Source organism: Poecilia reticulata, chromosome 4 (genome assembly GCF_904066995.2).
Source record: "Poecilia reticulata chromosome 4, P_reticulata-male-v2, whole genome shotgun sequence".
Taxonomy (NCBI): domain Eukaryota; kingdom Metazoa; phylum Chordata; class Actinopteri; order Cyprinodontiformes; family Poeciliidae; genus Poecilia; species Poecilia reticulata.
The window spans coordinates 5,228,857-5,253,512 of NC_088833.1; the positions used below are offsets into that span (position 1 = coordinate 5,228,857).

Sequence of the window (24,656 nt, forward strand, 5' to 3'; positions counted from 1 at the left end):
TAAATTTTAATACGTTGTCAATGTCACTTATATGTAATTTTAATGCCATCAGGTTTCATGCTACAGTGGATCTCTGGTATTCACTGAGGTTAGGGAACACAACTGCCCAAGAATACTGGAGACTCCCTCTAATAACACTTATAGCTGCTTATTTTAATAGTGCAAACACCAAATATCTGCTTTAATGCACACAGTGGAAATTACATTCGCACTACCATGGAAAGTAACATCCACAGTCTTCGTTATCTCTATTTGCGAGCATTGCATCAGAAAACATTGACCAAGTTAAAACAAAAGACATTTTTAGGTTTTCACATGACGGAACTATCTATCCTGTTAACAGCAAAGGGCTTGTTTACCCTCCTTTTTAAAACTTTTCTTTTAATTCAAGAATCTTTATTCCCATATAATTCCTCCCTTAAATCATATCAAAAACTAAAACATGGAAGAAAAGCTGAACAGCATAACATATGAAGTATTTAAGGAAAAATAAAACAACCTTAATTGTTTTCAGGACTCCAATACTTTTGTATACTTTTCTATTAATGTAGTCTACATATTTAATTAGGATCATTATTCAAAATTAATTCTAAAGCCTCCACTTTAAGCATCCCTTTTTGTGAAACTGTTTATTGTGATCAAATTGTCATTCTTTTGCTTCCAAAATGTACAAATATTGTTTTATTTCTACCTAAAAGGAAAAAACCAAAATTTTACCTACCATAATTTTTATTATGCTGTTACCAAAATATAAATAGTATTGTCATCTACAAATAAAAGAAACTGCAGTTTAGTTAATAATTCACAAATGTCACATTTACGTTCTATCACTGAACCTTGTGAGATTATACATTTAATATATTTTTGCCCTGATAATTTTTAAAAAGCACAAAGTATTTTGACCATAAGCACTTATGAGAAGGGCAAATAAGCAACCGTTTCCAAATAACCTTTTCTCAAAACGTATTAAATTCAAAAGCATTTTGCAATACACAATACTCAAAACTACATGGATGAAGAACAAAAAGCTACTACCAGCCTTTCTGAAACTCCTACATCTTCCAGATGATGCTGAGTTATCATTTTTGATTCCCAACCCATCTTTGTCCCTGATATTTTCCACAAGACATGCAGCTGAAGCATCCTGGAACATAAACAGGGAGGGAGGTAAGGAGAATTGGTATGGGAGTTAAACGTAAAGATACAGGAAGGTCAGGAAGTGGCGCTATTGTTCTCAGGGTCACATCGCTTTTCCTTTCAGATCCTCAGGGGCATTTCTCTCTGTTCATTCTGTGGATCTGATATAAACAAAACTTCTAGACGCCGCAAGTATCTAGTCACACATCCTTTCCCAAGAGGGAGGAGAAAATGTTTATATTTTAAATTCACGAGACAAAGTCTGTCACCTGAGGCAATTACATGCCAACAGACACACCCAGAAGAAGAGGAGACAAATCATAACTAAAGCAAATATAAAACAAAATTATTCTTCAGGTAATAGATGGGTCCATGCACAGAACATTTGTAAAAAAAAAAACACTTAGATTTAGTTACTGTGTCACTTACAAGTAGTTACAACGTGAAAGGTTACATTCTGCTTTCACTACGTGTTTATCTTCTTCCTGGTTTGGCACCGACCAGGTTCTAATATCTCATTGGCCGGGGAAGAGCAGGAGGAGGTGAAAGTGGGAGCACACCTTGGTAACCAAAGTTACTCATTAACATGTTATTCTGGGAATGAGCTGCAGAGCACAACAAAGATCAACCTTTGCACAGCACTTCTCTATGTCACAGGCAAAAGCAGAAGAAAATGTTAAAGCTCACTTGAAGTATGTGGGAAGTCGAAGAGAGCAGGTGTAATCTGATACTGCTGGGACTCTGATGACCAGGTGACCAGGTAAGACCTACTGTAAACAACTGGGCTTTTAGAAAGGATTTCGCCAGCAGTATTTAAGACAGGCTGGGTAAATGTTTGACTCCTGAATACAAGTGTAACAAGGCTACTTACAAAAACTGTGTAAATGTAAAATTTATTACATTTGATTTAGGCAATATAAAAGCAATCAAAGGCAGTGAAGCTAATAAGCTATTTGGTTTGATGACCTTTAAAAGAAGTGCTGAGGCTGAACTCGACAGGATTTATGAGCGAATCTGATACAGTCTGTCTCTCTATCTATTTCCGATTCATATACATTTTATTCCATCTCTATAGATTACCCACCTTACCCACCCCGTACAGTCCTTCTTGTTATTTGGTTGTTGTGTTATATTATTGTAAGTGTATTTTACTTTCAATATGTCTCATTGTTTGAATTGTGCTTCATTGTGTAACAGTTTTGTCCTGTCAGTTAATACCTGTGATGTTACTACTAAAAATCCAAAATAAAATATTCTAAAAAGAGAGAAAATATAACAAGCCTGAAAGAAAACATTTTCACATTTTGTTCCTTTAATGTAAAACTACAACATTTTTACAGCAAATAGTTGAACAGACTTACTTATTATTGATCTCTAGTTGTAGTTGCTGCACCCTGGCCAACCAGTCAGTGTGTGCTGTAACACAAACCAGCCAACTTACTTGTATCTCATGATTTTCTACGGAAATAAAGTCAAAGAGCTAGGAGTAAAACTTTATTAACAAGAAAATGGCAACATTTCCATTCAAAAGTGGAAACAGTTGTGGTTTAACATTCCGATTCAGTCATTGTGTACAATATATGTACCAGAAAAGATGAAGCTAAATGCATAGTAATAGGGATTGTAAACTGCGGCTGTAATTCAACATTACTTTAAAGTAAATGGACAAATTAATCTCATAACTAAGAGAGCACAGTTTTCAGATCTGCCTTCAAGAATATTAAGCAATAACTGACAGCATTACTTTATTGTTTCCGTTATTTTTGCCATTTTATGATTTGCTTGCTTGGTTTCAACACTTTAGACAAACATTTTTTAATCTATTTTATAGTGTTCATGTTTCCTTTGATCAGTGATCAGATGATTAAATCCTGAAAAGTCTTTTTGTCTTTTTCTAATGCTGACCAAATTAACCAAACCAAGGATTGTTGTTTTCTAAACGAATCATCCAATGTCTTGCTTTAATACAATTTTTTGAGTTTAAAAAATGTGAGATAATATTTAGTGACATATGCTTTGATGCATAAATCTGGATGACCTTGCAAATGATGCTTTCTTTCTAGGAAGCAAAGCTGCTATCTTTATAAAAACATCTATAAAACAAAGCTGTAGTTCAGTTTTCTTCTCTCTTTTTCTTTTTCTCGGAATTTGCAGAAACAGGAATCGGCAGGTGACACTTCAACTCAAACAGAGAATACATCAATTTGGAAATCACTTCACATAATTGTTTTGTGTTCTTTTTAAAGAGCGCTTTGTACAGCCTCTATTTTTAATAACATACACTGACCAGCATGTGGGACATCAACTGTTTATACTTCAAATATTTATGCACCAGCAGCAGTTCACCTTTACTGGATCACACTTCCCCATTATAGATTGTATAAACAGGTGAAAACGGATAGTTACAGTATTTCTTTGCTAAAGTAAACACACTATAAAAGTTTATTGCATGCTTATTGTATACACTGCAGGATTTTGGTAACACTACTGTCAGTCTGGTATAAAATAGCAATCACTAGACATCTGAAAACTCGATACTTGAACTTTTATGAAAAAAACATTTTTTCTAAGTGCATCACTGTTGCTCTTAGGTTTAGTCAATCACACTTATCAGTCTCTGTTAACCGTTGCTCAGCGTTCAATAAATGCTATACCTGTCTATTATCTCTGACTTGCAATGCCACGACCTGACTCTCTCTGTACATTTCAAAGCAAACATAAGTGCAGAACTTGGCGGAGGGACAGAAGAGAAAGCCTGAAGCTCACGTACATCTTTTTGTTTCTTAGCTTCTTGGTTTATACTGAATAACCATGAATTATGAATATTTGTACAACAGATAAAAAAGAAGATAATGCTGACTTGCAGTAAGCAAAGATATTTTCTGCAAAGTCTTAGGCAAATTGTGTGAAAGTCAATTTGTGAGTAAAATCAAACTGCTAATTATTTGGTTTGTTTGATATGGTTTGATTACACTCAAACACTATGAGGTTCATTTCAGCTTAACAACAAAAATAACATTTGTCACCCTGTGTCATTGTTAGAGTCAGCAGACACTTAAACCTTAATTTAGGGCAACAAAACAAAGAATGACAAATATAAACTGGATTTTTTTTAATAACATTTGTTTGCAGATGAATGCAGGTAAAAAGAAAATGCAAAGTTAGCCTTTGTCACATACATGGATTCACGTATTGAAGCACACAAGAGCTGCACAGGAACAACACCCACACATAAAATGCATACTTCTATCTCCCGCTGGTCCACGTCCTGCTCTGCCCGATGTGTATATTTTGTCCTGCTTTGCTTATGTGAAGACAGAACAGGAAGAGATAAAGGCAGCTCTGTTGGCTTGTTTACAGCTAACAGTGCTGCAGAGAATGGCAGGACAAGATGAAGGGGAAGAGGCCTAATGGCTGGAGTTGAGCTGCCGGACCCCTCTCGCAATGAAAAATCACCTCAGGGTCAAGAAAGTGAACAAGACGTGCCGAAACCTTAAAACATGCCTGAGAAAGCAACAGACACACAGTGGGGATTGAAAAAAGTTCATAAATTTAAGATGGAGAAACCAGGAGAGTGTTACACTAACAACATGATTTATTTTCCTTCCAACGCTAAATTATCCTGTTGTAGAACCATGTAAATAAAACAAAACAAAATTTGGCTGAAGGACATTGTAAGAAAAAAAACATATGAGTTAGAGGACCATAGTTTCTTTACTCTTTGCCAGCCGCTGTCAGTGATATCTAAACAGTTAAATCTCTGAGAACATGCAACAACTTACTATAACAAGAAGAGACAGCAACATGCAGACGTGCAAATCAGAATATTTAAATAACTTTGGAGAGAACAGACCTGCAGCTGGGCTACAGGCAAGTAAAACTGACCAACTGAGCCTTTTTTTTTTTTAACCTTGACTTGGTTTTCTAAATTCATAGCCAAACTGAGGTGATCAGCCTGTTAGTGAGTGCATTTACTCTGATAGGCTAATTTTACATGCTACTACAGCACAAAGACCCATGTGTCACATGGGCATTAAACTAATCTGAACAGGACATATAACAGTTATAAATGTAATCAGATGATATGGAAAGTTTTGATTGGTCTATGAGACCGTTCTTTTTCAAAATCTTCAAGTTCAGTCAGCAAAGCTACTTTTAAAAATTAACCCTGGGCTTGAATAAATGATTCCAGAAGTTACTCAGTACGTTGGCATAACCTTGACGAAACACTGATATGTTATGAATTAAGATGAGGCTGAGCTAATAAAAGGTAATAACAATCTGTTAGAATAATGACTTTCTTTCCTTTGAACTAAAACCAGAAAAATGATTAAAGACACAATGTTTTATTATGCTCCACTTCCTCAGTCATAAAAAAAACAGCCTCGATTTTAATAAACATCCCACTATTGAATATCCATTTTGCAGTTCAGTGAGAGATTTTATAGTATATGAATAACTTAGCACCAAAGTTGTTTAGAAAATGTTGCCCTCAGGCAAGAACTCCTTGCTAACATCCATGCCATGCTTAAGCTCCTTGCACACAGAGATCAGTTTGTGCTGCAATCACAGGGGAATGAGAATCCAGAAAAGGGAATCACAAAAGCTGATTGCTGAGAATCATCAAAGTTCTGAGGTCCTAGATTACAGTTTAAACTCCAAATCTTTCTTTGACACTGCCCAACAGAAGGTTTTCACATTCTTTAGCGATGTCGAAGGGTTAGAATGAGGTGAAGAAAAAAAAAGCATGCAACATTTTATGGGGTTTATACAGTAGTTTCATAGTAGTGGCATTGCAACTCAACCCCCCCCCCCAAAAATGTCTTGGCCAAAACCTTCAATCTGCACAGTAATCAGTAAAAGATACACAGATTTCGAATATTGTGTACATGATTCCTTCCAGCTCCACTTGCTAAGATCTGCTCATGGAGAAGTCTGTAATTAAATGTTGTGCAAAAGTAGTACGGATATGAACAGACAACGCCCTTCACATGGGCCCTCTCATGCTAAAACAGCTGGCAGGGGTACAAAACCCCCCAATATTTATGAGGGATTTTTTTTTTTACTTGTCTCATCTTACACACGCAGTTGGAACGCCACATTTACATACACAGAACGAAAAGACATAAAACTGTATTTCTCACTGTCTCATTCAATAACAAGATAAAGAAAAGAGACTTGTGTTTAGACTTCTTCAAAGTAAGAAGTTTACAGGCCGATTGCCATCCCTTTAAACAATTTTGGGAAGCTCAAGTGATGATGCCACAACTTTAGAGGCCTCTGATAAACTAAAGTTCAATCTCTGCGTTAGATGGAAGCACAGCTGTGGAAGCACTTGAAGTTGCATCTCAAGTACAGCTTCCTTGTGAAGCATCGGACTTGTGTGAGAGAATTTTGGATCTCCACATGTCGGATTCATTTTTTTAATATTTTCCAAATGCGACAAAGGCACCACATTTATCTGTTCAAACAGTTATACTCAAATTTAAATGCCATGGGAACATTTAGGCGTCAAACTATAAAGCAAACAAGTGGGTTCCATGTCCCAGAGATGATTATGCTTGGGTAAAAATGTAAATTTCAACACCAGAACTAACATACATGACTCTCTAAAGATACAAGCTAAAGCTACTAAAAGTGTATTATCGTTCACTAAGCTCTGTGTTGACATGGGCTGAAAGGCCATTCAGCAAAGAAGTAATTATTCAAAAAGCAACATAAAAAGTCAGGTTATTGTCTCCAAATGGACATATTGTCATGAGACATGATGAAACTCAAAATTAGCCAAAAATAATTATCATTACATTTGGAGGAAAACAGTGGGAGACTGAAATCTGGGGACACAATCAAAGCCATGAAGTGTGGGGTCAATTAGTTGCAGCCCTAATTTCACACTTTCCTAACATTACACACCTTGACCAAATCTCTACAATCTGTGGAAGCATGATGCTGATATAAATTTGTTAAAAAAGTATTACTGATCGCACTTTAAAAATTATTGAACTTTGTTATTAAAGGTAAAGTTTAAACAGTAATGATTTCTTGGTTAATGTCAACTTTGTATTAAAAGTGTCATGATTTACCAAATGACGCTTTATGACAACAGTCATAAATATTCATGAAGGCTTATTCATATTCATAACAGATGTTATGTCATGTTTATGACAGTCTCATTCACCCCCCTTCAAATAACGTGTTACCATTATTTCTTTGAGTGAATCCGTTTCCAACGGTCGTATTCATCATATTTGGGCTGCACTTGGTCTGGTTCCTCACCTGGGATCGTCTGCATTGGGAGGCATGAAGCCCCAACAGCACAACTACTGGGATCACTGGGACACTCAAAACCCCCACCACGATAAGGTGGCACCCCATGGAGGGGATGTGTGTGTGTGTGTGCGTGTGTGTGCGCGTGTGCGTGCGTGTATGTGTGTGTGTGTGTGTGTGTGTGTGTGTGTGTGTGTGTGTGTGTGTGTGTGTGTGTGTGTGTGTGTAGGGGTGTGTTTGTGTGTGTATTAAGTAACCTATTAATTTTGTAAGAAAGAGAAAATGAGAGAGAGGGTGGAACAGGAATTGGGAGGAGAGAGAAGGACATGCAGCAGATTCCAGGACTGGGAATTAAATCCAGGTTGACAAACAAAACCTACAAGCAGCATCCTAAAGAAAACATGATTTGCAGTAAACCTGGTTAAAAAAATAAGCGAATTAGGCATTTCCTTGCCTCAACAACACATAAGCTCAACAACACAAAAGCTTTATGTTTATTACAAAGTATTCATCTGAGGATCGATTTCTTCCTGAAATAGAAATGATTTCTGATTAAGTTCTCTGTATTCATACTTTCATGGACTGTTCTTCTTTTTTTTCCTTTTCTACAGTTTTTCATGTTAAATTGCACTTTTTTGTTAAGTTTGTTATACTATCTTGAATCCGTTATTCTAAATAATAACAGAAAGATCACACAGTAACTTTTATCTTTGATGAAACCTGTTTTCTTTTTATAACAAACAAACCAGATATAACAAGTTTGGACTTCTTCAGGGTCCAGACTGAAAAGGTCCAAACGTGTTAAATCAGCTTCATGTTTGGTATAAAAACAGGATTTATCAAAGGTAAATGGACTGAACTTATGAAGTGCCTTGCTGGTCACGTTGACCACTCAAAGCGCTTCAGTCACATTTACACACCGACATGCAGGTCGGGGGGCAGCTTGCCGCTAAGTGCCCCAACCTGGGGCAACTCAGCATGTGGCTGGGGAAGCTGGAATCGAACTTACAACCTTCTGGTCACAAGATAACCACTCTACCACAGAGCCACCACAGCCACAATAAAAAAAGCCACTGCATCATCCTTTTGCTATTCTGTTATAAAAAATTGGATTTAAGTGCAATTCAGTATAAAAAGTGAGTAGAAAAGGTCAAACTAAAGGACAAAACATAAAAGCACAAGTACAGTGAAAATAAACAGAAATCATTACTATTAAAAGAAGAAATTAAATTCTTAAATCAATACGTTGCTATAAACATTGAGCTGTGTGTCGTTGCGGCATCGAGCCGTCTGCTGCTAAAACAGTGAAGGGAAAAGGGAAAACGTTCGGCTAATTCAATTTGGAGTTTCTTTAACTGTTTTGGGGGCAATTTACAGTGACCAACTGACCTGACCGACATGTTTTGGGAGATGTGGGGGGAACCGGAGCACCCGAAGAAAACCCACACAAACACGAGGAGAACATGCAAACTCCACACAGATCGCCCCTGTGAAGGCGCAGCGCTAACCGCTGCACCACCGTGCTGCCCACGTTTTTTACAATTGAAGGGATCTTTTTCAATGCGGGGGAAAATCTCTGCCTTCAAGTTTCCTCTTGACGGAGCGTCGCCCTGATCACAGAGGCTACAACCTCTGGTTGTATCTGATCACTTCTAAAAAACACAGTGCTTAAAAACAAGATGGATGTTGTAGAGGACAGGAAGATGCGTTTGGTTCCTGTCCTCAGTTCCTCTCTCGCATGTCTTTCTCCTTCTCCAAATATCAAAATCAGTCCTACTCCTGTACTTGACTCTCTTCACTCTTTTGCTTTCTTTTTTTTTCTTCAACCGGAAAGCATTTTGGATTCTTTTCCAAATTGAATTTTTGGGTTTTTTCTTTTTACCATCCTGGATGGTTTCAATGCCTGGATCGACTAAATCCTCCAGGATGGTTTCTGCAGTGATCTCATTCTGTTCTGCAGATTCCGGATCCGTGGAACAACCTGCCATTGTTAATCCTGAGAGATCCTCCTCTGAGGAACCCTCTTGGCTTTCAGCTTTGACCAGGCTGACTGGGCTCTGCGAGTTTCCTCCCTCCTGCCCTTGGAAATCTTCTTTCTCAGTTCTCAGTGTGTCTTGCTCGAGTAGATCTTGTTTTGTTCTTTCCAACTCGTTCACACAATTCATCTCCTCCAATTTCTGCAGGTGAACTTCTCTCTCCTGAATTAGCTGGAGCTCAAGGTTTTCTACTCTGTGACGCAGTGCAGTAGAAAACCTACGCTCCAACTCCAGGATAAGTTTCTGGTTCTGTTTTCTGTTTAGAAGAGCCGTTTCCTCCTTCTTTGTCTCCAGCTTGTATTCTTTGAGCTGCTGCTGTAATTCCACAACGTCTGCATTATGTCTACTTTTTAGCTCATTGTTTGAAAGGTGAACCCGATCAAGAGCATCTAGCAGCAGCTTCTCCGTCTTTTTTATTATTGCAATTTCTCTGGACATTTTTTGGAACTGCTCCTTCTTCTCAGCTCTCAGTTTGTTGATGAGCTGCAGGTTCTCATTTGTTCGTTTTAGGTTGGTGTCTTTCTCGTTGTTCACCTCCTGTCGATATGCTTCCACGTCTTGTTGCAATCCAGAAACTTCACTTTCGTATTTGCAAATGAGATTATTGTATGAAAGTTTGACCTGATGAAATTCTTCCTTCAACAGCTTCTCGTTATTTTGGAGGAAAGCGATCTTCTCTGACATTTCCTTAAACATATGGTCCTTCTCAGCTCTCAGATTGTCGATGAGCTTCATATTCTTTTTTGTTCGTTTTGAGTTGGTGTTTTTCTCGTGCTTCACTTTCTGGTGATATGCTTCCAAGTCTTGTTCTAATCCAGAAACGTCACTTTCGTATTTGCAATTGCGCTCATTGTATGAAAGTTTGACCTGATTTAATTCTTCCTTCACAAGCTTCTCGCTGTTTTGGAGGAAAGCAATCTTCTCTGACATTTCTTTGAACATACGGTCCCCAATGAGTTTAAACATCTATGTTTGATGGATGTTTTCAGCTATCAAACATCACAGATTTTGTGGTGCTAATTTAGAAATATTTGTAAGGAATATCTGCGCTAATATATGATGTTAAATGTGACCTTTTATTAATCCTCCATTGCTCATGAGCTATAACTTAACAAGTAAGGCTGAGACAGCCTTACTTGAACCCAAATGTTTTTGGTCAATTTTGAGAAAAACATGTTGATAAACTCAGAAAAATGTGGGCATCTGTTGATTTTTGTGTGAATTTTGTGGTTATTTGTGACAAACTGGAGGGGCCTGTTCAGGGGTGAAAGTAGGCGGCTAAAAGATTTAGTGGGTACGCAGTACCCGCAAGAGAGGGGAGTGGCTGTCTGCTGTAAAAATCAGTGGGTTCATTGTGCAGCTGTGACTGATTAGTTTTTCAAATACAATCTAAAACACAACTTTATCCATTAATAAATAGCTTTTTGTAACTGTATTAAAGAACAACAACAAAACGTGTTCAAATTAATGACCCAACACAAATAATAATCTCAGTAATTGTTGTTTCAACAAGGTGTTGCGCAATTCTGTGCATTTCAGTTCCATTACCAAAATAACTAGCAGAGCACGTGTTTAAAATTAACTAATCAACCACCGCTGTGTTCATGAAAAGCTTATTAATAATTGTAAAATAAATATCAAGCCTGAAAACCTAATATCGTAACGGACTGAATGGGGTTTTATTAAAAAATGTTTAGTGCTCTCTGACATGTTGCTTTGAGTCTGAGAGGCTTTACGTCCATCAAATAATTTTTTTTTGCCTCTTATTTAGTGGAAATATTGATGTTGATGAGATTTTCTCCAAAATAAGATGATAACCTTTTTCAACCTTTATAGCTCCACTGTTGAAAATGAGGCTCTAACATTCACAAATGACATTGAGATAAAATCCAGTCCAACATCTGGTTTGAGGTGATTCCTCTGGATCCTGTTGGAGGAAAAATATCCCAACTTCAGAAGATGAGCTTTAACCTAACAGAGCTCTGTGGTTCCTCCTGTCAGTATGAGATTCAGGGTGAGGAGGCGTCATGTTAGGAAGAGAAGTGGAAGCTGCAGGATCTTCAGAACAAGCAGGTCATGATGCTGGGCTACTGATTATCCCTCTGTCTGGACACAGGATCAATATAACCAGTTTAAAAGCTAAAATGAATTATTATAGGCCAGACATGGAAAACTGGGATGAACTCCATGCCATGATGTTCAGAATTTAGGTCTCATGGCATCTCAAGGTGTCAGTGGGTTGAAGGAAATACAGCTTTATTTGGTAACAATTCAAGAGCTACCAGCTTTTATCGCTTCGCAAAAAAATTCATCAGCACAGAAACTCCAAAGCAATATACACTCATCTTCAACTCCCCCCGCCGAGGCGACGATACGTGAAAGGTAAAACTGGCTACATTTCAGTGTTGTGTTCAAGACCACCTAACCCGAGACCAAGACAAGACCAAGACCGAGCTCTACATGATATGATAAAATTTGAAATATGATCAAAATTACTTCTCAAATTGATCTCAAAGATCCATATAAAGATCCACATATCCATAGCTGTCTGGTTGAACATGTGTGAATGAAGGGGGTGGGGGGGAAATCTATTTTTTTGGGTGGCAAGATGAAAATTAATCTATGTAGCTGAACATAAACAACAACTTAGCCTATAAGCTACTTGTTAACAAGCATAAGGTGATGTATTGATATTAGCTAGCTAGTCATCTTTTAGCTAGCATTACCTGCATCAAGCAACTTTACTAAACAGTCTGTTAGTTTGGGGGAAGAACTGAAAAGTTCTTTGCGTTTTGCTGGTTTGCTGCCATGATTCTAACACACCTGTGCAGCTCCGCACAGCAGCAGCAGGTCTCCTTCGCTGCCGCACAGGTGTAAACCCAGCGTCGTAGCGCTCATGTTGCGTTTAAAGGCGGCTCGGAAAAACAGATTACCACATGTTAACGGATTAAACAGTTTTAACTCCTGATACAAGTGACAGAGGACACATATATGGGAAGTGTGAAAGCCCCTACTGCAGGGGTGCCCAATACGTCGATCGTGGAAAGGTTTTGAGTCGATCTCGGCAGGTGACAAACTGAACGCCGCCAGGACGCTGAGTCCAGCTCTTCCTCTTCTGATAGGCTTATCAAAAATATTCACTACGATCCTAAACGTTAGTAGCTTCATTAAAAAAGAATAATTATAAAAAAGGTCAACGAAACATGTTAAAATTAATAATCTCAGTAATTATTGTTTCAACAAGGTGTTACGCAATTCTGTGCGTTTCGGTACCATTAAAAAAAAAAGGCGACTCAAAGACCGACTGACGAGCAGAGCAGGAGATTTAAATTAGATACTCAACCACCGCTGTGTTCATGAGAGGCTTATTAATAATCGAGAAATAAATATCAAGCCTGGAAACCTGATATGTAACGGACTGAATGATGTGATTTTAATGTAATCTTCGCTCGGCTTGCGGGGTGCAGGCGGTTGCCACGGCAACGGGTGTGCTTAAACGACAAAGAGACCGAGAGTAAAAAGGTAGGAGATGTTTTCAGTTGATAGTCTTTTCGGGTTGTTTTACCTTTGTTTACCTTTGCTGTGGCTCATTACACCTGCTGTAGTTTCTGAACGTTCAATAAACGACAAACCTGGACTGATTACCTCATTCGTTTGTGAGCATGTATACGTCACAACAAACATCAAATACAACAAATATATTTCATTAAGTTTTAACAAATTCTACCGCGATAATTATGTGGAATTAAATTAATTATCCCGACTTCAGAAGATTTGCCTTCACCTTTACTGGGCTCTTTGGTTCCTCCCATCAGTCTGTAGTTTCTCATATTGAGATCATCAAACCAAATTTCAGATCCACCATGACTGACTGACACCTGCTGGCCTCAGGTTTGCAACCAGCTTCTGACTGAGAAACCAGTAAGCTGCTCCCAGTGTCAGAATCTCACTGAGGAAGAAACTGGATTAGGTTTTCTGTCACTTTACTAGTTCTGCTATAACTGATGTATATTCGCATATAAAATAAGTCAATAGAGTTTAATTTGCAATTCTTATGTCTTTGTGTCATGGGGTAGCTCTCAGGCGGCTGGTGAGAGAAAAAGTAGATCTTGCTCTCAAAAAGTTTGGGCACCCCTGATATGCTATTCTGACAGCGTATGGTAATCTGATAGGCTGTCAGTGACAGTGCAGAAGAATCGTGCTGCTCCTGAATGTCGCATCACTACATTGCAGACTTTTGGACACAGCATTGTCTCATATGTGCGACAAGTCATTCAACACTTCCGCACAATAATTCAGAGCAGTGAGTGACGACTTTTTTTTCATCGCAATGCTTATGTGTTTCTATACAGCTAGCTTTGCTAACATCACGTCAACGGAGCTTACTTTCCTTTGAGCTACTTTTCTAAGTGACAAAAAAAAGTTAGACGTAGACCCCACCGTCTGTGAAAGCGAAGCGCTGCTGAGTTATGTTATCTTATAATTTATGCAGCTCTATTCTATTACTGACGATTAGACAGATCTTCTGCCGCTGAGAGACAACCACTGCGCATGTCCTGGAGCGCCGTGTGCGAGTGAAAGGCGGGGAGGGTGAAGGTGGGGGGAGCAGGGGAGAAACATAAACAAGTAATTGGCAAGTCACATTATTGGTTGGACTTTTATCCGTGCTTTTTGCATCCACTGAAAACAAAGATGTTAACAAATAAACTGGACAGCATGCTGTACATTTAGTGACATTTTCACAGTTGCGGTCTCGACCGGTCTTGAAATAAAATGCCGAGTCCTCAGCGCCCGAGACCGAGACCATCAAAAAAATGGTCTCGAGACCAAGACCGATCTCGAGTGCCACAACAGTGCTACATTTACCTCGTTATGTGCGTGAGGTGATTGAGTGTAAGGCGCGCTGAAGTGTATGGGAAAACATCATCGGCACGCCGCCCCCTCCAGACGGGGCCCTGACGCCCCCCCTGGTGCAGCGCCCCTATGCGCTGCATACCCACCTTTTGCGCCACTGGTCACAGGATAATGTTGTCTGCTGCTGAAGGAACTGGTGTGTTTTACAAACTGAAGAAAAGAACATTAAATCGATTAAAGCAATGTCAGAAGGCATCTGCAAGGAATTTGGCAAAATGTGGAGTTAAATGAGCTACAGAGTGGCTTACAGACAACAGTCAAAATTGTGGTCTGAACTGTAAGCACAACCCTCCCAACCCCACTAAGGGACAAGGGTGTCAAGAAAATGGATGGAAATGGAAACTGTCAGCACCGCAAAGGCGGCACATAAACTGAACTCTGTTAGACCAGTTCTGTCAGTAAGAAAGGGTCAAAATTTCAAATCATTATGAGTTTGTGGAAAAACACAAAAAACACAATAGTTTACCAGTTTAGACATTGTATGACATAAAGAAAAGCATGTAAACTTATGAATTTGAAGAAAGTTACAATACAAAATATTATTAAAATGATCTGTTTCATAATAATCTGCCATTTAGCAAATTAAAATGATCTGGGCAGTGCTAACTGATGTAAAAGTGAAGCCTGTAGCATGAAAAAATCTGTTCATTTTCATACACTGTATGTAAACATCTGGTTTTACTTGTTAGGATGGAGCATCTTTACTTCAAATATCAATCAGAAAATACCTTAGAAAGAAGAATAGTTAAAAATGTGAAACCAAAACATATCCAGGAAGAGAAACATGTTTAGCTTGATCCACAGCTCTTATACAAACCAATATTCATGCTTACTGAGATCATTAGAAGTGAAAGAAGCTTGTGTAATCCTGTTAGACGGGATTTTGTTTGTACATTTGTTTGTACTTTACATCCAGGGAATTTTCCTGCACACTCATGGATGCAAATGTCCAGGAAACATTTAAATAACTTTACATAAGGATCTTCAGCGCACAGGTTTATATTTGCATAGAGTAAATAGACACACATGATGGTTTCAGCACAAAGTCAGTGTATGACAGGTGAAGAGAGCATCAAACTAAGTCCAGATGAATCCACACAGATCACATCTTTATAGATTAACATAATCTTAACTTGAAAGAAAAATGTTTAGTGTACTTTTTTATTCTATTTGCTACTTCTGTTGCATGCACAGCATCCCTGAGTGTCCTGAAAGGTGTTTCTAAATAAAAATGTATAAATTCTTTGTGGTGAACATTTTTTTTTCTGTAAACTTGAAAGGCAAACATTATAAAACCTACAAAGTTATCTCAGCTGTATCAGAGGGGAAAATGTTTACTGCCTAAATATTTTCCATTTCCTGGTTTTGTGCTAAACAAACCAAAACGTAAGAAAGACCGCCAAATGCTGCAGTGTTTCTAATTTGAGGACATTTCCCCTCAGCGCTGCTTCAATAAGGAATAAATCTGAAAAACTTTTATATTTGTTGTTGCAAAACAAATAATGCCTTCAGGTTTCCTTCTTATTGCCCTTCAAGATCCTGCCAGGCTGCGGCGTCTGTGTTGTAGGAAGCCATGTTCTCAGATCCTTCAGGCGACTCACACACACAAATTTGTGAGTTTTTATTTGTTGCAGAAACACCTTAGAAGAAGAATTTCAGCAGAACGTGGGACTTCCTGTTTACGACACACTTTTCCTGCTTTGGGTGAACTCCAGAGAGTTTGTCCTCATTTAATGGCTTCAGAATAAAATCACTTCTTCTTATGACATTTTTTTTTTTTTTGTGTGTTAAGTGACACATTTAGGTCATTTGATTGTGGTGACTCTGATGAGATTTGCTTTCATTGGCACAAAAAAATTTGCATTTCCAACTAAAATGCTCGTGAGCTTTGGGAGTCTGACTGGAGAAGATTTTTTTTCCAACCCTTCTTATAAATATGCAAACAGGTGAAAATAAAAATGTTCAAGCAAAAAGTTAATATGTTATTTCCTCTACTTTCTGCAGGACCTGGTTTGACTGCATCAGAAGGAGTCTGATTTATATTCCAGCTTGTCTCCACCTATCCGTCAACACCAGCAGGTCACTTGTCCCTCAATCTTGCCACCTAGTGGAGTTAAAAAGGTTCAGCTCCGATCCGGGGGGAAGAGAAACCAGCCAACTACCCCCCTCATCTGGGGAGTTTCATTCCCTGCAACATCTTCCAATCATCATATTCAACCTTTTACCTACTGGGAAGAATGTAACACAAAACAGCTGAAAAAGAAAATAATGAAAAGCATGATTTCGAGTTTTCTGCGAGTGTTGCAGAACACAAAGTGACCCATACGGGAGATATTCTCACAGCGAGACGTTTCATGCAAGAGTTGGTTGAATCAAAGCAAGCGAAAGGCCTAATTCACCAGGAAATAAATAAATAAATAAATAAATAAATAAGACTCTGACAGAGAAATCATCAGGAAATGGCATCATCAGTAAATCAAACATCCATACCACCACTAACAACTAATGGTAAGAGAAATGTTTGTTGTCTGTTCCTAAAAAAACATTTATTTATTCTTTCTGTTTTACATTATATAAGGCACAATATATCCATCATACAACAGAAATCAGAAGTTTACACACGCAAGTTAAACCAAACCAAACTTCTCTTGTTTTAGGTCAATTAGAATTACCAAAATTATTTCTATTTGCCAAAATGCTCCACAGTTATCTTCTTGATATCTTGGCAGACATTTTTTTTTTTTTACTTTCCCATTCCTAATGTGTCAAACAAGAACAGAGTGTGCTTATGGTGTGGCCTTAAAACACAAGCAGCTGTGTCTCCACTGAGCTCAAATGGGTCCGTTAACCTTTCAGAAGTTTCCAAAGTCATGACATCATAATCTGAGCATCCCCCATTGTTTTAAACAGATATTAATAGTTCTGATTGTAAACCTCTGATTTAACACATATATCTCTGACATATCCTTGTGCCTTTTATTGATCATTTCTGGCACATGATTTAAACAATCATTAGTGATAAAATTGATTTTCTTATGGAGCCATGCTTTGTTGTGACGGTTTGTAAGTAGAAAGCTTAATGTTTTTGTTTTGCTTGTTTTCTTGTAATTTTTGTGCTGTCATCCAATTATCCTTTCATGAATTTACTTGTCCTTTTTTTGCCTGTTCGGCAAGCCAACTCTGACCTGCACAAAGTACATAAAGTAGATGATCAACTGAAGCATAATGCTTCTGTAAAGTGCTGGGTCAGATTTTTGCTGGATTGGCTACAACTCTTCTTTCAGTTAGCTGATCAGCAGTAAACCGAATAAGCTGGGGGGATGGCCAGAGCTGTTTTACTTTATGACGTATACATCAAAAATTTTATATATTACCATTGTTTGGATAAACAACAATTGAAGCCCATGACTTCTTTCTACTGTTGCATGTTTTCCAAAGCACATCAACATTGCAAAGTACGTGATTTTCTGTGATTCTGTCTTACAGACACCACAATAACCCGCATACCAAAACCTCCCAGTCACAACTGGGAGGTTTTGGTTGGTGTTCTGGCCGTAGCCATCTCCGTCTCCCTTCTCCTCGCCCTTCTTGCCAAATGTCAGGTGGTCCGGCGTTACCTGGCCAGCTACAGGCACACGCGCCTGAGGGAGCCCGATACCATTAGCCATTCTGACTCTTCAGGTTGGTTTTTAAACACAAACCTAATGGAAAACTGATGAACGTTTTGACATGAGGCGTGATTTATAAAGGTATAACCTGTTTGAAGGCTTGCATTATAGTGTAGAAGGGGAAAAATGCAAGTCTTGTAAAATACATGAACCACAAATCCTCAGCTTTTTTCATCCTTCACGTTTCTAAAGGAGCAAGTGAGCTTAAAAACCTTGCCAGCACATCATCGTGATAAATCAATGATCAATTCCAGAATTCAAATCAAAATGTGAAATTCATTACAAACAAATTATTTATATTATTATTTATTTTACGATTATGGCTTATAGCTAAAAAGACAACACTTTGTTTTTCAAATAATACAAATATTACATAAAACCAAAACAAAACATATTTTCAATAAGGAAACCTGGGACTATGTAGTGCATGCAATAAGAGGAGATCTTTCAGGGAGATGTAAGATTTGACTCTACCTCTAACTTTGCTTATAAAGACATGTGGAATTTAAAACAATTAATTTGTCAGGAGGCGGTGTGGTGGTAGGTGAGGAGATGACGCTTAGGCCCAGGTTGTGACGGAAAATGATGAATTTAATGACAAGAACTCAACAAGGAACAACAGGGAAACAGCACGAGGAAAAACTGGCAGCACGTAGACAGGTGACATCAATCGACATTCAGTTGACAAGGACCCGACGAAGAACACAGACAACAGGGGAGACTAAATACACACGGGGCAATCACGGGAACGAGACACACCTGGGAGACAATCAACGGGGAAAGACGCAGAGACAGGACTAACAGGGAACAGAATCACACAGAAACTAGAAAATAAACACATAGAAACACGGATCATGACAGTACCCCCTCCTCAAGGGGCGACTACCAGGCGCCCAACAAAAGGTCCAAAAAACAAAAAACAACCCAACAGGGTGGGCGGAGGGGCGACGGCAGGAGGGCCAGAGTCCAGAAACAAAAACCAGATCCCAACAGGGTGGGCGGAGGGGCGAAGGTAGGAGGGCCAGAGTCCAGAAAACAAAAAACAAATCCAAAACGAAAACTAACACCAAAACCCTCCGGGGGCCGACCACGGCACAGGAGGTAGACCTCTCGTGGGAGGTCCGGCGGGCGGCGACGCAGGAGGCGGAGCTTGAGCCGCGGTGGGCGGCGACGCAGGAGGCGGAGCTTGAGCCGCGGTGGGCGGCGACGCAGGAGGCGGAGCTTGAGCCGCGGTGGGCGGCGACGCAGGAGGCGGAACTTGAGCCGCGGTGGGCGGCGACGCAGGAGGCGGAACTTGAGCCGCGGTGGGCGGCGACGCAGGAGGCGGAACTTGAGCCGCGGTGGGCGGCGACGCAGGAGGCGGAGCTTGAGCCGCGGTGGGCGGCGACGCAGGAGGCGGAGCTTGAGCCGCGGTGGGCGGCGACGCAGGAGGCGGAACTTGAGCCGCGGTGGGCGGCGACGCAGGAGGCGGAACTTGAGCCGCGGTGGGCGGCGACGCAGGAGGCGGAACTTGAGCCGCGGTGGGCGGCGACGCAGGAGGCGGAACTTGAGCCGCGGTGGGCGGCGACGCAGGAGGCGGAACTTGAGCCGCGGCGGGCGGCGACGCAGGAGGCGGAGCTTGAGCCGCGGCGGGCGGCGACGCAGGAGGCGGAGCTTGAGCCGCGGCGGGCGGCGACGCAGGAGGCGGAGCTTGAGCCGCGGCGGGCGGCGACGCTGGAGGCGGAGCTTGAGCCGCGGCGGGCGGCGACGCTGGAGGCGGAGCTTGAGCCGCGGTGGGCGGCGACGCAGGAGGCGGAGCTTGAGCCGCGGTGGGCGGCGACGCTGGAGGCGGAGCTTGAGCCGCGGTGGGCGGCAACGCTGGAGGCGGAGCTTGAGCCGCGGTGGGCGGCGACGCTGGAGGCGGAGCTTGAGCCGCGGTGGGCGGCGACGCTGGAGGCGGAGCTTGAGCCGCGGTGTGCCGGTCGGAGCGCCGGCTGCTGCAGGCGCTGGAGACTGGGGTTCGGGCGGAGCAGAGGCCGTGGGCTCGGGCGGAGCAGAGGCCGTGGGCTCGGGCGGAGCAGAGGCCGGGGAACCGGCAGGACGGCCGGCTGGAGTCTCAGGAGTAGCACCGGGGAGCTGCGCACCGGCAGCGGACTCGGGGAGCTCTGGCGGAGCGCCGGCTGCTGCGGGCGCTGGGAGCTCTGGCGGAGCGCCGGCTGCTGCGGGCTCGGGAGGCTCTGGAGCTGGGAGCTCGGGCGGAGGGACACTAGGGGACTCTGGAGGGACACTAGGGGACTCTGGAGGGACACTAGGGGACTCTGGAGGGACACTAGGGGACTCTGGAGGGACACTAGGGGACTCTGGAGGGACACTAGGGGACTCTGGAGGGACACTAGGGGACTCTGGAGGGACACTAGGGGACTCTGGAGGGACACTAGGAAGCTCGGGGAGCTGCTCACATGCAGCGGACGTAGGAGGCGATTGACGTGGCTGCGATTGACGGCGCCTCGGCGCGGGGACCGGAGGCAGCGGGGACTGACGGCGCCTCGGCGCGGGGACCGGAGGCAGCGGGGACTGACGGCGCCTCGGCGCGGGGACCGGAGGCAGCGGGGACTGACGGCGCCTCGGCGCGGGGACCGGAGGCAGCGGGGACTGACGGCGCCTCGGCGCGGGGACCGGAGGCAGCGGGGACTGACGGCGCCTCGGCGCGGGGACCGGAGGCAGCGGGGACTGACGGCGCCTCGGCGCGGGGACCGGAGGCAGCGGGGACTGACGGCGCCTCGGCGCGGGGACCGGAGGCAGCGGGGACTGACGGCGCCTCGGCGCGGGGACCGGAGGCAGCGGGGACTGACGGCGCCTCGGCGCGGGGGATTCTGGAGGCTCGGGGAGCTGCACGCCGGCAGCGGGTGCAGGAAGCTCGAGGAGCTGCACGCCGGCAGCGGGTGCAGGAAGCTCGGGGAGCTGCACGCCGGCAGCGGGTGCAGGAAGCTCGGGGAGCTGCACGCCGGCAGCGGGTGCAGGAAGCTCGGGGAGCTGCACGCCGGCAGCGGGTGCAGGAAGCTCGGGGAGCTGCACGCCGGCAGCGGGTGCAGGAAGCTCGGGGAGCTGCACGCCGGCAGCGGGTGCAGGAAGCTCGGGGAGCTGCACGCCGGCAGCGGGTGCAGGAAGCTCGGGGAGCTGCACGCCGGCAGCGGGTGCAGGAAGCTCGGGGAGCTGCACGCCGGCAGCGGGTGCAGGAAGCTCGGGGAGCTGCACGCCGGCAGCGGGTGCAGGAAGCTCGGGGAGCTGCACGCCGGCAGCGGGTGCAGGAAGCTCGGGGAGCTGCACGCCGGCAGCGGGCGCAGGAAGCCTCGGAGGCCGATGGCGGCGACGACGTCGATGCTCCGGGACCGGGACCTCCGGTGGCCCAGAGCGATGGTGACGCCAGCGCCCAGTGGCCGGGACCTCCGGCGGCTCAGAGCGCTGGTGATTCCAGCGCCCAGGGGCCGGGACCTCCAGCGGCTCAGGGCGCTCGTGGCGACGTGGTCCCACACCTGGGGGGCAGTACGCCATACGTGCTCCCCACCAGGGACTCTGCTTGTCGTCGCGTTGGTGACCTGGATGTCTTGGGACCGGGACCTCCGGCGGCTCCGGAAGGCAGAAACGGCGGGGTCCATATTCGGGCGGGCAACGTATCAGCCGCGATCCCAGCCACAGGTTCGGGCTGGAAGGAGCTGCTCCGCCCTTAGACCTCCGCCGCGGCTTCCGTCTCCTGGGCAAGTCTAGGTCCGAGGGTAGGCCCAATTCCTCCAGCAGCAGCGGAGAAGGCAGGATCTCTACATCCTTATATAGATCCCGTTGTGCCAACTCCAACTGCTGCTGGATCCACGCCTCATGGGCCATAGCTTCCTCACCGTTAGTTTGGTCGGGTCCTTCTGTCAGGAGGCGGTGTGGTGGTAGGTGAGGAGATGACGCTTAGGCCCAGGTTGTGACGGAAAATGATGAATTTAATGACAAGAACTCAACAAGGAACAACAGGGAAACAGCACGAGGAAAAACTGGCAGCACGTAGACAGGTGACATCAATCGACATTCAGTTGACAAGGACCCGACGAAGAACACAGACAACAGGGGAGACTAAATACACACGGGGCAATCACGGGAACGAGACACACCTGGGAGACAATCAACGGGGAAAGACGCAGAGACAGGACTAACAGGGAACAGAATCACACAGAAACTAGAAAATAAACACATAGAAACACGGATCATGACATAATTGTTTTCTTGACTATTTCCATTTCTTCTAAAAATATGAAACTACAAAAACTAAAAATAATTCAGAGCAAAAATATATCACTCTTTCTATAAACACGACCTATCAGTTAAAATGCGTGCCTTTCTTTTTATTTGAAAGACTGATGATCCTGTCAGTCAGCATGACTTCCTGAACCTTTGGTTTTTAATGAACTGATGCTTGTTTTATTCCCGGCTGCAGGCATGGATGTAGAGTTTGATATGCGCAGGGGACGAATGGACCCTCACTGCCTCCCCCCTGTGAGCGAGGAGGATGACGACGGCTTCATTGAAGACAACTACATCCCGGCCAGTGAGCGAGCCCGGGCTGAGAGAGCAGCCGAGGACATGGAGGAAGACACAGAAGAAGAGATGGATGTGATTGAATTCAGCATCACTTAGACTCATGTGGTTGGTTGGTTGGTTGGTTGAGCCAGAAACCTCCCGGACACCATTTCTACTCCATTGTTTGTCTTTTCAGTTGGTGTGAATGTTTTTCAAATTAATTATTACACATGCCGTCTAGTTTGGAAGGTCTGAATGTGAGCTCTGAAGGACCATTAAATTCACATTGCTGACAGTTTCAAAATATTTGAAAGAGCATGCAAACATGTAAAAGTCAAAATCAGCAAGAGAGAAGCACTGGCTATCTTGAAACATCGCAAGAAGCAAATATTTAATCCCCTGAAGTATTTCTTTACATTTCCAACATATATCCAATGATATTTAGCTACATAAGTAATTTTTGGAACATGGCTGCTTTCCATTTGTACTCGCAAGTCAGAATTTTCAAAAACCACTGGAGCGACCAAGGCATAGTGAATTATTTAAAAGTTGAAGGTTTCTAACTGACAGTGATCTCAAAATCATTTATGACTTTCTTGAACTTATAAAAGCACAGCTAATCTGCCTGGTAGTTTAAAACTTTTACGCAGCAATTTATTTCTTTCACTAGCAACAAAACAAGAAAGTATTTTAACAATGACAGCAGTGGGATTCTTTTAAGTGTTCTGATTTTTGCACAGTGAAACTTTGATTCTTTGTTTTTATGGTACAGAAGTGGCAGTTTTTGACATGTCAGGAGCTCAGTGCCCAACATATCAATATTTTTAAGGTTTTAAACTGTTTTGAGATGTAGGCTACATATATTGGCGCGGGACTGAATGTGTTTTTGGTTGCATTTCGGGTGGCAAACTAGGTTAGAATATAACCAAGAAGGGTTATATTTTAAAAAAGAGATCACAGTAGCCTACACTAAAGATGGATTTCATGTCACTAATCTGTCTCTGAAATCCCACAGCTTCTTAAACTGTTAACCAGCTGTATAAACATTATTTTCTATTACACTTTTCCTTCTGCTTAAATTTCCAATGTGGCACTTTGCTTGAAAATTGTCAGGTCAACAGACAGTTCATAATATGGCCATAACCTAAAACAGCTTTTTTAACAGACACATTTTGTAAGAAAATGAACATTGTCTTCTGATATTTTTGTCTGTGTTTTTTTTTTTTTATTTTTGAATAACTGAAATAAATGTTAAGACTTCTAATTTTTTTAAATCCACATGTAAGTTTGTTAAAAAAAAACTCACTCGGGTGTTGTGTGCAAACGGTTCGGCTAATGCTCAGAAAAACTGCATCATAAATTCAGATATAGTTGCTTTCAGTACCAGTACTAAGAAAATATTTAGTATTAAAGCTTCTTATAAGAGTTAATTTCCTAAAACCTAAAAGTATCTATTGTGACTGTAACCTTTAGCGAACAGATATAGCCTAGTTGATTTTAAATTACTGAAGGGGTAACTTTAGGACTTTTCGCTTCAACGAGCACCAACTCAAGTCACTCCTTCTCTTTCTTCTTCTTCTTCTTTAAACTCCGCGACAATGACATAAACAACAGTAATTAAGTTTGGCACTGCGCGCTGGGTCGAGCCCTGAAGCGTTTCTGTGTGAGGCCACGCAGCTGATGAGAGCAGCCTGACAGGTCTGCGTGGAGCTGTCAGGCGAGGCTGCATCCGGAAGAGCGGCACGTCAAGTTCACAGCAAAACCGGAAGCAGAGCTATTTTGCCTTCAAAACAAAAGCGTTGAATTTCACATTGTCAGCCCACTGGTGGGAAAAAGACAGGAAAATAGTAGTAGTAATAATAATAATAATAATAATAATAATAATAATAATAATAATAATAATAATAATAATAATAATAATAATGCCCGAAGTATTGCATGCTTTAACACAAGCAATTTCACAAGGACACATTTTATTAACTGTTTATCATTACTTCTACATCTTTACATATCTGTTGGATCTGAGGTGTCTCGTCAATCACTTTAAAATCCACAACCTTTTCAGCCTTTTATTTACAGAAGATCCAAGCCTTGT

At 42.5% G+C, this 24,656-nt stretch overlaps 1 protein-coding gene across 2 annotated transcripts; it reads left to right on the forward strand.

The window, feature by feature from the left end:
• Window positions 1–1,612: 1,612 nt before the first annotated feature.
• Window positions 1,613–23,825, forward strand: c4h1orf210 (chromosome 4 C1orf210 homolog). 2 transcript variants are annotated; one of them, XM_008406193.3, is made up of 4 exons: window positions 1,613–1,897; window positions 16,359–16,862; window positions 17,841–18,035; window positions 22,479–23,825. In XM_008406193.3, the coding sequence occupies exons 2-4, from the start codon at window positions 16,814–16,816 to the stop codon at window positions 22,676–22,678; spliced, it is 444 nt and encodes a 147-aa protein (XP_008404415.1). In that variant the 5' UTR covers window positions 1,613–1,897; window positions 16,359–16,813; the 3' UTR covers window positions 22,679–23,825. The 2 variants fall into 2 exon arrangements, with proteins under 2 accessions (XP_008404415.1, XP_008404416.1); XM_008406194.2 differs by lacking the exon at window positions 1,613–1,897 and adding an exon at window positions 12,886–12,962.
• Window positions 23,826–24,656: the final 831 nt, after the last annotated feature.

What these genes read in the sequence shown, in the direction of transcription:
- c4h1orf210 (XM_008406193.3), top strand. Translation starts at nt 16,814, where the DNA reads ATGGCATCATCAGTAAATCAAACATCCATACCACCACTAACAACTAAT. An exon ending in ACCACCACTAACAACTAATG is followed by an intron (nt 16,863 to 17,840) that starts GTAAGAGAAATG and finishes TCTGTCTTACAG; the next exon opens with ACACCACAATAACCCGCATA. An exon ending in TAGCCATTCTGACTCTTCAG is followed by an intron (nt 18,036 to 22,478) that starts GTTGGTTTTTAA and finishes TCCCGGCTGCAG; the next exon opens with GCATGGATGTAGAGTTTGAT.